The 15,860-nt window shown below is 49.9% G+C and overlaps 1 protein-coding gene and 1 long non-coding RNA gene across 5 annotated transcripts in view; one reads left to right on the top strand and one right to left on the bottom strand.

Moving 5' to 3' along the window:
* Positions 1–724: 724 nt before the first annotated feature.
* On the bottom strand, positions 725–3,538 carry LOC113224850. The gene is made up of 2 exons (XR_003309453.1): positions 2,918–3,538; positions 725–994 (listed from the first exon to the last, which is right to left on the bottom strand). It is a non-coding gene; the product is annotated as an uncharacterized LOC113224850 (long non-coding RNA).
* The window catches only part of LARP1 (La ribonucleoprotein 1, translational regulator), a 61,300-nt gene continuing 47,162 nt past the window's right edge, over positions 1,723–15,860 (top strand). Inside the window, exon 1 of one of the 4 annotated variants that reach the window (XM_026454433.2) lies at positions 1,723–2,646. In XM_026454433.2, coding sequence (XP_026310218.1) covers positions 2,211–2,646 — 436 coding nt within the window. In that variant the 5' untranslated portion in view covers positions 1,723–2,210. Of the gene's footprint in view, positions 2,647–3,605; positions 3,738–15,860 lie in introns of those variants that run through there. The other 3 variants (XM_026454434.2, XM_026454432.2, XM_026454435.2) reach the window with 3 other exon arrangements.

Here is a 15,860-nt window from a genome sequence, read left to right as displayed (position 1 = left end):
ATTCCTGGTGTAATTCATTGAGTAACATTACCTTCCTTGGTAGCTCTTTTGAAGTACTGGCTTGTCTATAAAATTTACACAGCACCTTGACTAACATTGTCTCACTTGACCCTTCACAGGAGCTCAGAGGGTGGAAGCAAGTCAGGCATTATTTCCCCCCATTTTTCCACCAGGAGAGGGGTCCAGGGAAGTGCGGCTAGCTGGCCAAGGTTTGGAGGCTGAATAACCCAAGAGTTGGAATTAGACATGGCATTACCTGGCTATCCCTACCAGTACTTCTCCCCCATACAGGTTACAACAATCCTACAGCTCAGCCTTGCTGGCTGGGGCAGTTCCAAGAGGCTTTTCATTCAGTCTTCTCCTAGATCCAGCAGGTCGTGTGCTCTAATTCTTGTTTTGGAGATGGCCAACATTCCAGGCTGTTATGTTATGTGAGCACGTGGGATCACAGCCAGTCAGAAGCCAGGACTTCCCTAAGTGAAGTCATAAGCACCAAAGGTATCTTGCTAGACACGCAGATTTCTGGGTCCAGTCCCAGACCGAGCCTGATTCCTAATATTTTGGCATGTGCGTTCAAAGAAGTCTTCCCTTATCACCCAAACAAAAGTAGCCCATCTAGTTTAACTGATTACCACAGTTTAACTATTGTCTTCATAGATACTAGACAATAATTTATCACTTTTTTATTGTCTCTTTCCCCACCTTAGAATAAATTCCATGAGGATAGGGACTTCGTTAGCCTGGTTTATACGAAACCCGTTTCCTAGAACCCTGCAAGGCCCCCACAGTACGAGGTCAGTAAGTATTTATTGAACAGAATGTACATTGAAGTTTGAAACTGCTGTCATACGTTGTTCCTTCATTTTACAATAGTGAAACTGAGGCCCACGAAGCTGGAAGTCACTGCTGCAGATGGTAAGGGGCAGGGCCAGGATAAAATCTCAGATCTCAGAAGTCCCAATCCAGGGACGGTTCAACTCCGCCCAAAGCAATTCTTGAGAAAAAAAACAACATCCACTTAAAAGAAAAGACATTTCCTGCCCATAAATACAAGGTTTCGCGGTGGGGAGAAGGGCCTGGTCTGGGTGAGGGCTTATGGTAATTCCGTTCCCACTTCCTAGGCTCCCGCTGCCCTCAAGAGCTAAAGAATCGCCTTCCAGGCCCAGGAGGCCAGGCCCGGCGGCGGCGAAACGCGGAGCACAACCCACTGAGGTGCGCACGGCTCACCCAACCAAGGTCACCCGAGCGGGGACCGAAGGGGCCAGGCGCGCCGCGCACAGGGGAGGGGGCAGCGTTGGTGCGTCCTCGGGGCGGATGAGGGTCCTCCCTTCAGTCTCCCGGAAGTCAGGCATGACACTAATGGATCCTTCCCCTGAATCTGACACCCAGCCTAAAGAGCGCGAGCAGGCCCGGCCGCCCGCGTGGCCCGGTCCCATGTGCTCCACCTGAAGCCGCTCTCACGCGCTGGCCCTTTAAGACACCTCCCCTCCTCGCCCAGCCTTCTCTCCTATCCGCCTCAGCGCCCCCACCGACAACTCCCGAATTGCATCAGGCACGTGCTCGCCCCCGTCCGGTCTGAGCGTCCCTACCCCCAGCCTGGGAGGTGCTCTGAGGAATTGGAGACGAGGGGCGGGGCGAGGGGGCAGGACCGCGGAGCCGTGCGCGCGCGCTCCCGCCGCCTCCTGCCCGCCCGTCGCCCAGGGCCCGGCCGGCGGGCGCGCCCCCGCTGCGCCGTCCCCCCTCGCCCGCCGCGTCGTGAGGCGCGCGCCCGCCCGCCGCCTGCCGCGGATCGCGTGGTCTGCTCGGCTCGCCGCGCCTCTCCCCCGTCCGTCCATATTGCTGCAGCCCCCGAGCCGGGAAGCCCGGGCCGCCCCGGGGGCGGGGGGGAGGGAGGGACGGGACTAGAAGCCTGCCGGGCTCGGGGTGGGGGCGCCTTGCGAGGAACGGGCGGGGGGGGACGCACGCCAAGGAGGCCTGGACCGCAGAGTGGGGGGCCTTCCTCCCCCCCCGCCCCGCTAGTGGGCCTCGGATTTACCGCGGCTGCATCTAACTGGGAGGGGGCCGCACCTCGCGTGAACCCCGACCCTTCTCCGCAGGGACTGGGGCCCGGCGCCCCGGAGGAAGGCGTCGCGGGCGCCCTGCTAGCCAAGTTCGAGGCGGGGGAGGCAGCTTCGGGCGCGCCCGGCTTCTCCGGGGGGGCGGGCGCGCAGATGGCCACTCAGGTGGAGCCGCTCCTGCCTGGGGGCGCCCCGCTCTTGCAGGCCGAAGAGCACGGGGGGCTGGTGAGGAAGAAGCCGCCGCCGGCGCCCGAGGGCAAGGGCGAGCCCGGGGCGAACGACGTCCGCGGGGGGGAGCCGGACAGCGGCGCTCGGAGACCCCGGCCGCCCTGCGCCAAGCCGCTCAAGGAGGGCACCGGGCAGCAGGAGCGCGAGAGCCCGCGGCCGCTGCAGCTGCCCGGCGCCGAAGGCCCGGCCGTCAGCGACGGGGAGGAGGGCGGCGGCGAGCCAGGCGCTGGCGGAGGAGCTGCCGGAGCCGCGGGCGCGGGGCGCCGGGACTTCGTGGAAGCCCCCCCGCCCAAGGTGAACCCGTGGACTAAGAACGCATTGCAGCCGGTCCTGACCACCGTGAACGGACAGTCCCCCCCAGGTGGGTTTCCCTCCTTGCCCTCCTGGGCCCGGGGGCCTCTTCCGGGGACATGGGAGTCCCCTCCCCCAGCACCTCCAGGGCCCCGGGGTCCGCTACCGGTCATGGTGACTCGGGACTTTTTTAAATTGCGTCCTGGTTGATCCTGGTCGCTGCGCCCTCCCCCCACCGCACACTCAGGGATCTGCCCCTGCCCGAGGGCCCGGCCTCCGGGAGGCTACGGCCACCGCCTGGGCCTCAGCGGTTAGTGGGCAACGGTGTGATCCGGGCCTACCTCGTCGGCAGAGGGTGGGCGCTGGTTTCAGTGAAACGAACCCCACCGCATGCTGGTGTAGGAGACGGTTTCTGGTTTGAACCTTCCTTGGGAAGCCCCTCTTCCCACCCCGCCCGGCGCTCCCCGTTTTGGTAGCCGTTTTGGTAGCGCTGCGAGCCTCCCCATGTTGTAAATGTTTAATGAGCATATGTCACGGGCAACCCAGTGCCCGGCGCGGAGTACATGCCGGCCGCACGGATTCGGGGATTAAAAGTTAACAAGTTTTGTTCTCGGGGAGATGATATTGGGCAGTAGAATCGCCATTTGGAGACGGGTTGAGGGGTCAGTTATGGGGAAAAGAAACCCATCGTGTTACCGAATTCGGTGGTTTCCCTCCCCGATCCCGGGCACCTTCCGCCTTAAGGAGCGCGACGGCGAGTGTGCTGGGGGAGCCAGTTAGGAGGTTGGCGGAAAATGTGAGGTGGGTGAGGGGCCTGCGGCGACTTGAGGGGCGTGTGGCCGCGGGGGAGGGAGTGGCCCGGCTGGGCCGGTTGGGCGCCATGCGCCTCGCCGGCGTCCCGCGGGTCGCTCGGCCTCGGCGTTCGGCGCGGGCCGCGGCGCTGGGGGTGGCAGGCGGGTGCGGGCCCGCGGCGCCGAGTGTGCGTGTGCGCGGCGCGGGTGTGTGCGCGTCCCCCCTTCCCGGCATTCCTCTGCAGCCGGGACAACGTGGTGCCTCCCCGCGCGGGGAGCAGCATGTGACTGCCGACCGGCGCTCCGCGAGTCCTCCCTCTCCCTCCTCCGCGTTTTGGTCCTTTTGGACCGTGCCCCTTTCCAGGGGGAGGTAAGGGTTGCAGGAAATCCCAGCAGAGCCGTGTCAGCGTGGGGAGAGAGGAGGTGCAGAATATGGAGTCTGCTCCTGGCCTGCCTTTGCCGAGAATAGATCGTCGGCTTGGGTGGGGGGGCGCGCCCACTCTTCCCTCGGCCGGCGCATAGGGCGGGTCTCCATTCTTTGGTTTTGGGTCCGTTGGAGGTGGGTCGGTTTGAAACTGTCTTGTAGTTAGAATGATGGCCTCTGGTCGTAGCCCTGGTGCTTTAAAAAAAAAACTCCTCTCCTGCCGTAGCTGATTGAGGCTAACTGGTTTAAACCATTAAAAATAAAGGGGGTGCTTAATGCTCTCACAGTCAAAGAAGTAGAAGCACTGCTGGTCCTAGGGAAGCCAGAATAGCCAGTCCTGAAAACAGCATGTTGCAATTTTTATTTCTTTTCAGGTTGCTTCATTTGGAGGAGAGGACATTAGGGGTTTACTAACAGTCCCTCGAACTGTGTTCTCTTCCTTCACCCCTCCTTCCCTTCCCCCCTTTCCCTTCCAGAGCCCTCTTATGCAAAAGACAGTGCTGAAACCTCCGTTTTCTTTCACATCCCTCCTATCCACCCACAGAATGAGGGAAAACAACTTTAGAACACTCTTTGGTCCTTCTCCACTCTTTAAACTCAAAAGGGTATAATCATCCCCGGGAGAGAGCACTCCTTTTAAATGGGGCTACTCATCCTGCCTACTGCTTGGCTAATGGTGAACCTGCCTTGTGGGTTTTAAATCAGCCATGACATCAGGTGGTATTGGGTGCCTGAGCTGGCATTTTGTGTAAGTCCAGGAGCCCTTGATAGTGTGTGTCACTGGGGTTATTGATCGTGGGAAGAAGACAGCTTGGCTGGCATCTCACCTTTTCCTTTGAGCGGAGAAGCTGACTTGCTTTAAGTGCCCAAAGCAAAATTCTCAGTAAGGGTAGATTTGCTCTGTTATTGTTTTTTGGAATCTTAAGGTAAGAGAGTGTCTACTCGTTGATTTAGAACCTTTGGAATAGGTTTTGACAGCCTAACTCAGGTTAATCCCGTAGCTTCTCTCTAAGCTTGTTGTTAGGGCTTGTGTGTATTTTCAGAGAGAATTCTGTGATTGGGCTGTCAGTCTGATAAGGCTAGATGGTGGCCCTTTCTCTGGAGCCTACATGAATCTCTGAAGTGCTTTTCCAGCCCTGGTTTTATTTACAGCTTCGACAAATTTAAATGTGACACTAGTGGAGTGGCTGTGTGGTCTTGGGAATTTTTGTGTTCTGTGATGCATATGTTTTTGGGAGTCTACAGAAATGAGTACCTCATAAGCAAACTAAAAGCTTTCCAAAGCTTGCTGTAAATGCCTATTTTTAGCCTTGCTTTTGGCTCAGATGTTGGTGTTTTGGTTCTTTAAGGGATACATGCAGTAACTAGTAATAAAATATGTTTTGTGATATCTCTCCTTTCTTGTGGGGTTCTGTATTCTGCTTTAAGCATCCAAGTCTTACATTTGTAGTTTTAAGTCTTGGGATTTGCATTTTGGTTTTTTAGATCTCCCTCCCTCCCCAGAGTATTTTTAAATGTTTAAAATTTTTGTCTTATCCTAGCCATATCCCTTCTAAGTATAAGGTCCAAGATGTCTAAGTTAAGAGATGATATATAGCGAAAGTTCTGGGGTCAAACTGCGTGGGTTCAAATGCCAGCTCTACCACTTGTTAGCTGTGCCTCCTTGGGCAAGTTATTTAACCATTCTGTGCCTCACCTTCTTAATTTGTGTAATAGGTATTTATGATTTACCTGCCTCATGGGGGTATTACGAGCATTCATTATTATAATAAGTGTATTTAGCCCAGTGCCTGGCAGGTAGAAGTTGTTACTCTGGGTCTTGGTGGGACTTTTCTCTGGGTCTCTGCTTTTCTCTACCTGTAATATGATGGGGTTGCTGAATGCAGATCTTTCCTTTTCTTTGTTATATCAGTATTCCATGATATGTATGGGATCTGTCTCTTAAAACTTGACTTTTGCTTATCCACAGACATGAAGGGCATGGGATGGATAATTTAAAGGTTGGTGACTCTTAAGAATTAGCTGTTTTTTGCTTTGGAATGTGGTGAGATGAATTTTTTAAAAATAAATTTTAACTCTTTAATTTGCCTTTTGTGAAGATTTTCTTTGGGGGGAGTTGCATGTGTGCTGTCAGGGATATGAGGAAAAGTCAGTCTAACTGGACTGAAAGTTTGCTGTGGCTGGTGCACGTGTAGTGCCGTGAGACTTGAGAGTACAGATAGTCCTCAACTTATGATGGTTCAATTTATGATTTTTTGACTGTATGTTGATGAGAAAGTGATACACTTTTATTGGAAACTGTACTTCAGGTACCCATACAACCATGGTTTTTCACTTGCAGTATAGTATTCAATAAATTAATTACATGAGACATTCAGCACTTAAAATAGGCTTTATGTTAGATGCTTTGGCCATCTGTAGGCTAATATAAGTGTTCCGAGTGCATTTAAGATAGGCTAGGCTAAGTTGTTATTTTTTTTATTATTATTATTATTTTTTGAGACAGTCTTGCTCTGTCGCCCAGGCTTGAGTGCAGTGGTGTGATCTTGGCCCACTCCAACCTCCACCTCCCGGCTTCAAGCGATTCTCCTGCCTCAGCCTCCTAAGTAGCTAGGACTACAGGTGTGCACCACCATGCCCAGCTAATTTTTGTATTTTTAGTAGAGACGGGGTTTCACCACGTTAACCAGGCTGGTCTTGAACTCCTGACCTTAGGCAGTCCGCCCACCTTGGGCTCCCAAAATGCTGGGATTACAGGCATGAGCCATGGTACCTGGTGCTAGGCTAAGCTTTGATGTTCAGTAGGTAGGTGTATTAAATGCATTTTCAATTTAATTATATTTATTTATTTTTTAGACAGGGTCTCACTGTCACCTAGGCTGGAGTGTAGTGGCACAATCATAGCTCACTGCAGTCTCAAACTCCTGGGCTCAAAGGATCCTCCCAGTTTAGCCTCCCTAGTAGCTGAGACTACAGGTGCATGCCACCACACTGGCTAATTTTTTTCTGTATTTTTTATAGAGATGGGGTTCTGCCGTGTTGCCCAGGCTGGTGTCCAACTCCTGGGCTCAAGTGATCTGCTGGCCTAGGCCTCCTGAGGTGCTGGGATTACAGATGTGAGCCACCATGGCTGGCCTTATGGTATTTTCAGGATGTAACACCATCTTAAGTCGATAAGTGTCTGTATATCATTTCCACAAGCCCACATCCACTGTAGCTGGGGTAGTCAGTAGGTTTGTTTTGTGTACACCTCTAACTTGGTGTGTAGTAAGAAACCTAGTGCTGAAGTTTGGAACAAGGTCTGAGACTTGAATGTTTATGTTCTGAGCATCATTTTTTTCTGTGTCCCTTTGAAATGCAACCAACTGGCCCAAAATTTAAAAAGCTTATAATTCAGCAATCCCGTGGTGCCCCAGATATCCTCTGCTGCACTGAACTGGGCGCATGTAAAACTCTCTGCTTTGCTTCCTGGGTGTGGGCCCTTCCCCAGATTGCCCTGGTTGTACTACCTGGGTGTCTGTGTGGATCTAGGGCATCACCATGACCTTGCAGTGTCAAAGCTACTTCACCGTTATTAGGAGCTACTTTTTTTTTTTTTTTGGAGATGGAGTTTTGCACTTGTTGCCCAGGTTGGAGTGCAATGGCACGATCTCAGCTCACCACAACCTCTACCTCCCAGGTTCAAGCGATTCTCCTGCCTCAGCCTTGCAAGTAACTGGGATTACAGGCATGCGCCACCATGCCCGGCTAATTTTGTATTTTTAGTAGAACTGGGTTTCTCCATGTTGGTCAGGCTGGTCTCAAACTCCTGACCTCAGGTGATCTACCCGCCTCAGCCTCCCAAAGTGCTGGGTTGGGATTACAGGCATGAGCGATGGTGCCTGGCCCTAGGAGCTACTTCTGATCATGCTCATGACCAGCAATGTGGACGCTGGCAAACCCTTTGCTTTCTCTGTGCCTCTGTTTCTTCATCTGTAAAATCAGCATATTAGACTAGGTCTAAATGTCTTAAAAGTTTTCTAGTATCAAAACTTTTTTTCTAAAACTCCCTTCCCACAAAAGAAAGAAACCAAAGTATAGCTTTATATATGTGTAGCTTTATATTTGCATCATGATTAAGAATCAAGCTCTCTGGAGGCTGGAGAAACTCTTCTGGCTTCAGGAACCTAAGTCGATGGCTTGAGGGTGTATAATGGAGCAGCCAGACGTTATGTGCCTTACAGCGTCTGAAAGCACACAGCACTGCCTGAAAATTTCCTCCACCAATAAAAACTGAACCTAAATCTAACAGAACCATAGATCTAACTGCCAGTTTGTAGGGAAATGGGGCTACAGGAACAGACTAATTAGCCATGAGGTAGGCAGTTATTCAGTTTCTAAATGTGAGAATACAAGACACACTATTTCCAATAGATAAATGGCATTTTTAAAAAGGAAGAACTGTTACAGATGAAGAGAGTTGAGACATCAGTCGTGCATTGTTGTGGATCTTGTTTGGATCTTGATTCTTGACCAAATGTCCAAAGATGTTTTGATGACAACTGAGGAAATTTGACTATTTTAAGATAAGAAATTATCTTATTTTGTCAGGGATGATAATGGTATTATGATTATTTTTAACTGTGTAACTGGATATATTGTGCACCCCTAGCTAAAAACTGCTTGGTTAGCCTATTCAATGAGACTTAAGGCTTTTTCCTATCGTGCACTTGATCTTAGCCAAAAGGCCAAGAAGCAATATAGTGTGAATCACTTTCTCTTCTTCTAAGGAGAGGTCACAATTAGGACACCCTTTGAAGGGGAGAGTGGGAAGCAGCTTTCATTGGGAGCCTTCAGCTGGCCTGGCCCCTTTCCTTCTGGACAGGTAGTTTGCGTTTCATACTGACCCAGAAGTGAGTGCCTCTCAGGTAGGGGAAGGTTTTTAGGAGGTGGGGCCCTTTGGGAGGTAGAGGATAGTCACAAACCTTCTTGAACGCTGAACCTCCTGAGGGATGGGGTCTTTTTGCTGACCCACCCACTGTCTACAGTGGGACCTGAACTGGAGTAAGCAATCTAATAGCTATTACTGAGCACCCATTCCCTTTTCTGGGAGGTGGGCAGGGGAGGAGGAGGAGAAGGAGGAGGAGTCGGCCTGAAACCACAAAAACCTCTTTAAAATGAAGAGCTTGGCAGATGGGAGTGCCCCTGTTTGCAAAACCCAAGACAGCTCAAAGGGAGTAATTAGGGTGTTGGGGCCACTGGAGGTTCAGCAGGTGCCTCAGTCCAGACTCACAAACCTCCCTGGCTGGTCCAGAGTGACCTAAGGGAGTGGCCAGGAGAAAGGATGGCCTTACCTTGCCAGGGATTCAAGAAAAGAAGTAAGTGTTTGATACCTCGCTAGTGAAAACATGGGAAACAGCACATCAATGTGAAGGGGGACGGTGATGGAATTTAAATTAGAACATGAGCAGGGTACGTCTCTCTACTCTCACTTTGTGACCTTAGATTGTTTGTCTAACCTCTGTTTTCCTTATTCACAGAATGGGGCTAATCCTGGTGCTGAGGTTGTTTAGAGGGTCAAATTGCTGTTAAGTACGGGGCAGCACAGGTGCGGTGGTTCACACCTGTAATCCTAGCACTTTGGGAGGCTGAGGCAGGCGGATCATGAGGTCAGGAGTTTAAGACCAGTCTGGCCAGCATAGTGAAACCTCATCTCTACTAAAAATACAAAAAAATTAGCCAGGCATGGCGGCCTGCACCTGTAGTCCCAGCTACTCAGGAGGCTGAGGCAGGAAAATTGTTTGAAGCTGGGAGGGGGAGGTTGCAGTGAGCTGAGATCGTGTCACTGCACTCCAGCCTAGGTGACAGAGCAAGACTCCGTCTGAAAAATAAACATCCTACACAGATGTAAGATGTAAGTTTTTTTAATTTCAGAAGATTGCATTCCAAAGCCAGATATTGGTAATTACTTACTCTGAGGGTTTATCTGTGCTTTTCCTCAACTGAGTGGATAATCAGGAGTTAGCTGAATTTTCAAGAAGGGCTATTTGTGATAGTTACCAGGGGCAAGTGCCCAGCTTCCCATGGCTAATAGCCTGGGATGTCTTCCTGAAAGATTTTCCCAGAATCAAGGACAGTCCTAGTGTGGCACCTTTTTTTTTCTTGGCTGAACCTTTAGACTGGCAAAGCCCTAGGTGTGGGGAGGGGAGGAGTGTGGGTCTTCATAGATGAATTTTGTAAAGCCAGCCTGGTAAATCTGTCATACATGGCGTGGGACTTCTCCATCTCAGTTTGATGTGCTGTTGGTAAATCTAGATGATTCCTTCATGACAGGCCTTGTTTACAGGCCACTTTGTAATTACTCTCCAAACTAGTGGTAACAGCCTTACTCTCAAGACATACATTCCAGCCACTCAAAGTTGTCTTTTCTCTTTGCCTTAGAATGGAGTTGCAAGCTTTTCAGAGGAACTTAAGTCCCACAGTAGCCAGGAGCCATCTAGATAAATGATCTGATAGAGATAGGACTCTGTATGGTTTTTGCTCTGCTTTTCACTTAAACTAATTTATTTAGGCTCCTGATAATTCAGAGATAGGTAATAGTGGTATAATAGTCACCATTTACTGAGTGTCTCACCTGTTCTAGCCCAAGTGATCTGCTGAGCAGAGGCTTTTTTTTTTTTTTTTTTTATTTGAGAAAAAATTTCGCTCTCGTTGCCCAGGCTGGAGTGCAATGCGCGCAATCTCGGCTCACGGCAACCTTTGCCTCCCGGGTTCAAGCGATTCACCTGCCTCAGCCTCCCAAGTAGCTGGGATTATGGCCATGTGCCACCACCCCCGGCTAATTTTTTGTGTTTTTAGTAGAGACAGGATTTCTCCATGTTGGTCAGGCTGGTCTCGAACTCCTGACCTCAGATGATCTGCCCACCTTGGCCTCCCAAAGTGCTGGGATTACAGGTATGAGCCACTGCGCCTGGCTCAGCAGATGCTCTTTTTATTCCCACTTCACAGATGAGGAAAGTGAGACTCAGGAGACGTTAAGCATTTCTATCCTTCTAATTGCTCAGACTAAAGACCTTAAGATCATCCTTGCCACCTCTCTTTTTTTCTGGCTGGTTGCAGTGGCTCGCACCTGTAATCCCAGCACTTTGGGAGGCCGAGATGGTAGGATCATGTGAACCCAGGAGTTCAAGGTTGCAAGTGAACTGTGATTGTGCCACTGTACTCCAGCCTGGGCAACAGAGTGAGACCTTGTCTCTAAAAAGTAAATGTCTTTTGGTGACCCCACATGTAATGTGCTAGTACATCCGATTTTGACTCTTAAAAACTGTGTCCTGGCTGGGCACAGTGCCTCATGCCTGTAACCCCAGCACTTTGGGTGGGAGGCCAAGGTGGGCAGATTGCTTGAGTCTAGAAGTTTGAGACCAACCTGGGTAACATAGGGATACCCCATCTCTTAAAAAAAAAAAAATTAGTTGGGCATGGTAGTATGTGCCTGTAATACCAGCTCCTGGGGAGGTTGAGGTGGGTGGATCACTTGAGTCTTGCGAGGTAAAGGCTGCAGTGAAAGATGAGTGTGTCACTGCACTCACTCCATCCTGGGCAACAGGGCAAGACTATCTCAAAAAGAAAAAGCTGCCTAGGCGCGGTGGCTCACACCTGTACTTGCAGCACTTTGGGAGGCCAAGCAGGGGCGGATCACCTGAGGTCAGGAGTTCAAGACCAGCCTGGCCAACACAGTGAAACCCTGCCTCTACTAAAAATCCAAAAATTAGTCTTGCTCTGTTGCCCAGGCTGGAGTGCAGTGGCATGATCTCGGCTCACTGCAACCTCTGCATCCCAGGTTCAAGCGATTCTTGTGCCTCAGCTTTCCAAGTAGCTGGGATTACAGGTGTGTACCACGACACCCAGCTACTTTTTATTTTTAGTAGAGACTGGGTTTCACCATGTTGGCCAGGCTGGTCTCAAACTCCTGACTTCAAGTGACTCTCCCGCCTCAGCCTCCCAAAGTGCTGGGATTACAGGTGGGAGCCACCACGCCCAGCCAGTTTTGTTTTGGTTTTTTTTTTTTGAGACATGGTCTCACTGCATTGCCTAGGCTGGAGTGCAGCAGCACAATCATAGCTCAACATAGCCTCGACCTCCTGAGCTCAAGCAATCCTCCCACCTCAGCCTCCAGAGTAGTTGAGACCCCATAGGAGTACACCACCACACCCAGTTAATTTTTTTTAAAAAAGAGATGGAGTCTCACTATGTTGCCCAGGCTGGTCTCAAACTCCTGGGCTCAAGTGATCCTCTCACCTCAGCCTCCCAAAGTGCTGGGATGCCATGTGTGAGCCACCACACCCAACCTGGACGCAGTTTTTTTGTTTTTTTTTTTTGTTTTTTTCTTTTGAGATGGAGTCTTGCTCTGTCACCCAGGCTGGAGTGCAATGGCACAATCTCAGCTCACTGCAACCTCTGCCTCCCAGGTTCAAGCGGTTCTCCTGCCTCAGCCTCAAGAGTAGCTAGGATTACAGGCGCATAGTAAGAATGTTGAATGTTCTTTTGAGGCCCTGAGTTTGGCCCAGGTCTTCAATTTGCTTAACAGAAGTCAGGTACTATAACTGGTCTTCCTCTGTTGTCCTGGGTCCTCTGCCCCTTGATTGCTGCAGTTTGGTTCTGAGTATACACAGAAAGGTAGCTAGCCTACATGAACTTTCAGAGCCAGTTTTTCTGACCTTGTTCTAGGCTGGCTCATGCAACTCCATATTGAAGTGGAATTTGAGGACTCACTGGGGACCGTAATCTTTACAGTGAGAAGCTCAAGTTGTGGTGCTTGAGAATGCCCTAGTGTTAGAAGGTCAGAGATGAGCTCAGGTGTTTTGCAGTAAAACTCTCCCACTCTCTCATGGCTTTCTGCAGCTTTGAGTTTGAAGAAGCAGAGCTCTCTCTGATGTTTCTGTTCTGGATATGTATTTCCTGTTCTGCGTGTATATTAACAGTGATAGGAGGAAGAGACAGCAATTACATGGACGGAATTAAATGGACGGAATAGCCTGGTTTTGGAGCCCAGTGTAGGAGTGGGGTTTGGAAATGGTGAGTGCAAGGTTGGGTATGAGAGACTGGATGCTGCTTCTAGGAATGTGGGAGACAGGAAATTAGGAACACCTAGAAGAATTGGCTTACTGGGCTGCATGCCTCCTTCTGTGAAGGAGTGGTTGAAGAACTAGGGTTATTTTGCCCAGGGAATCAAAGCTTGGGGGGTGCGGTGGGAAATGCTGCTTGTCTTGAAATACAGAATTTTGATAGATCTTTTGCACTTGGCCTAAAGCTCTGATGGCAGGTGAAAGATGAAGGGTTAGTAGGTTTTGCCTCTAGTCAAGTAGTAACTTTTAACAGTGCCCCTAAATGGATTCAGTTGTCATAGGAGATACTGAGTTTCTTGACATGGTAATATTTGGGACAGTTTAGAGCATGATTTGTTGTAGGGTTCTGCAGCTACAAGTTGGCAAAATACTTTCCAGATTTGTTCATTCAGAAAGTTGTGAATACTGTATCTGTTAGGTGTCAGGCCCTGAGATTCAGAGCTGTAAACAAGACACATTGCGGCCATGGTGGGGCTTATGTTCTGAAAGGCAGAAGTCACCTGTCAGTCCAGCCTACTGACAAGTTTTGATTGACTTGCATTTAAAAACACTTTAATCATCTTGTATTTAAAAATCAAGAAAATTATCTGGAAACCTAGGGAATTCTAGTTTAAAAAAAATCAGTCAATAAGCAACCACTGAATTATGTACCTTATTTTTTATTTATTTATTTTTATTTATTTATTTTGAGACAAAGTCTCACTCTGCTGCCCAATCCGGAGTGCAGTGGCGCGATCTTGGCTCACTGCAACCTCCACCTCCCGGGTTCAAGTGATTCGCCTGCCTTGGCCTCCCAAAGTGCTGTAATTACAGGCGTGAGCCACCTTGCCCAGCCGTATTTTACTTTTTTTTTTTTTTGCCTGACCTAAGCCCACTGCAACCTCCATCTGCCACGTTCGAACGATTCTCCTGTGTCAACTTCCCAAGTAGTGGGATTACAGGTGCCTATCACGCCTGGCTAATTGTTTGTATTTTTAGTAGAGACTGCGTTTTGCCATGTTGGCCAGGCTGGTCTTGAATTCCTGACCTCAGGTGATTCGCCCACCTCGGCCTCTCAAAGTGCAGGAGTTAAAGGTATGAGCCACCATGCCTGGCCAAATTGTGTACTTTAAATGGATGGGTTGCATGGTATGTACATTATGTCAATAAAGCTATTATGGGGGAAAAAATGAGAAGACCTAGCCACTCTGGGCCTCTCATGACTGCTGTCTGATGGCAGGGCCCAGCCTCCCTTTAGGTGAAGAGTGCCACAGCTTGGCTCTTGTAGGCCCTTGAGTTTGCCGTCTTTTATCCAGGCTTCCTTCCAGCATGAGGTCTATGGACCCATACTTTGTGTATTTCATCGTAAAAATGAGAAAGGACAGCAGACTGCCTAGCTCACAAACAGAGGAACATCCTCATGGAAGAAGAATGAGAGGAGGCGTTGGGGAAGACTTTAAGGCCTTAGGGTAGGAGTTGTACTCAGTAGAGGTGAGGTGGGAGAGTGAGTGTGATGGAGAGATAGGACTCACCTAGCTTTGTGGCCAGAGGCCCTGGAGCACCAATAGAAAGCTCTCTGAGAGTTAAGGGATGGGCTTGCCAGGTGAAACTGAGTTATGTTAGGCCCCAGTGAGACTTTGCTTCCCTCCCCTCATCTGCAAAATGGGTATAGCATCTTGGATCTCAATCTCTAAGGCTCTGTTAAGCGCAAACACCCTGTAAGTGTGATCAGTCTCAGAGTATAAAGGAGAAAGATGTAGCTAGAGGCCTTGTGGCAGTAGCTGGGGGCAGCTTCAGTCAAAGTGTTAGGGAGTACCTCTTACGGTGAGCCAAGATGGGATTGATAAGGAGACTGGTGGTGAACCTTCTGGAGGAATAACAAGTTACCAGGTAATAATGAGTTTAGAGTTCTCCAAGGAACAAGGCCTATATGAATGAGGAGAGAGAGACACAAAGAATCAGAAACAGGAGGCCTTTGGAGGCCAGCTTAGGGAATCTGGATCCTGTTCTGAAAGGATTGGAAGAGGTGATATCACCTGATTTCTGCTTTAGGATTACTCAGTTCTGTGGAAAATGGACGGAGGAGGTAGGAGGAGAAGGCAAGGCGGAAGCAAGGAGACTCCTTAGGAGACTACTTCCGTAGTAGTTCAGGAAAAAGATGGAGAGTAGGGGGATGATGGCATAGTGACTTGGGCCAGATTTTTTTTTTTTTTTTAAAACTAGCTGTTTCCTCCTGAGACTAGACCACTTAAAGAGGAAGCTTTCTGATTGCTGTTTCCTATTTCCTCCTCATTTCTCGCTCTGTCTAGAAGCTGAATTAGTTGCACTATCTCCTGATGAGAAGAGTAGTTTAGGCAGGCATTTTCCCCCTGGTTTTGGATCTCTTAGCCCCAAAGCCAGGCTAAGGACAGGTGCTTCCCTGCCTAGGCTACCTCTCCCGGCCTGTCCCTGGCTCCCTCCCTGCCCCCAGGGTAGAGGTGGAATGAGGATGTGAGAGAATAGCCTGAGACACAGGCAAGGGCATGGTTGGGAGGGCAGTCCAGGAGGTGGGGACTGATCTTGGCCCTGAGTCTGTGTGTCATGGTTTTCTCTTCCTGACTTCTTGTCAGAAACTGCTGTGGGTTTTTGATTTCAGGTAGGATCCTTAGGGCAGAGTCAGAGCAAGCTGCTGGAGTACAGTTCAGACTGGAGTTCTGATTTTAGTCCCATTCTGTAGTTTCTCCTGGCTAGAACTTCATTTCTCACAACTTTTATAAAAGGATTGGATCCTGACTGGGCATGGTAGCTCATGCCTGTAATCCCAGCACTTTGGGAGGCTGAGGCAGGTGGATCACCTGAGGTCAGGAGTTCGAGACCAGCCTGCCCAATGTGGTGAAACCCCGTCTCTACAAAAATAAAAAAAGTAGCTAGGTGTGGCAGCAGGCCCCCATAATCCCAGCTACTTGGGAGGCTGAAGTGAGAGAATCTCTTGAACGCAGGAGGTGGA

Source organism: Piliocolobus tephrosceles, chromosome 4, assembly GCF_002776525.5.
Source record: "Piliocolobus tephrosceles isolate RC106 chromosome 4, ASM277652v3, whole genome shotgun sequence".
Classification (NCBI taxonomy): Eukaryota; Metazoa; Chordata; class Mammalia; order Primates; family Cercopithecidae; genus Piliocolobus; species Piliocolobus tephrosceles.
The sequence above is the reverse complement of the archived record's forward strand: the minus strand, read 5'-3'. Positions and strand labels throughout refer to the sequence as shown.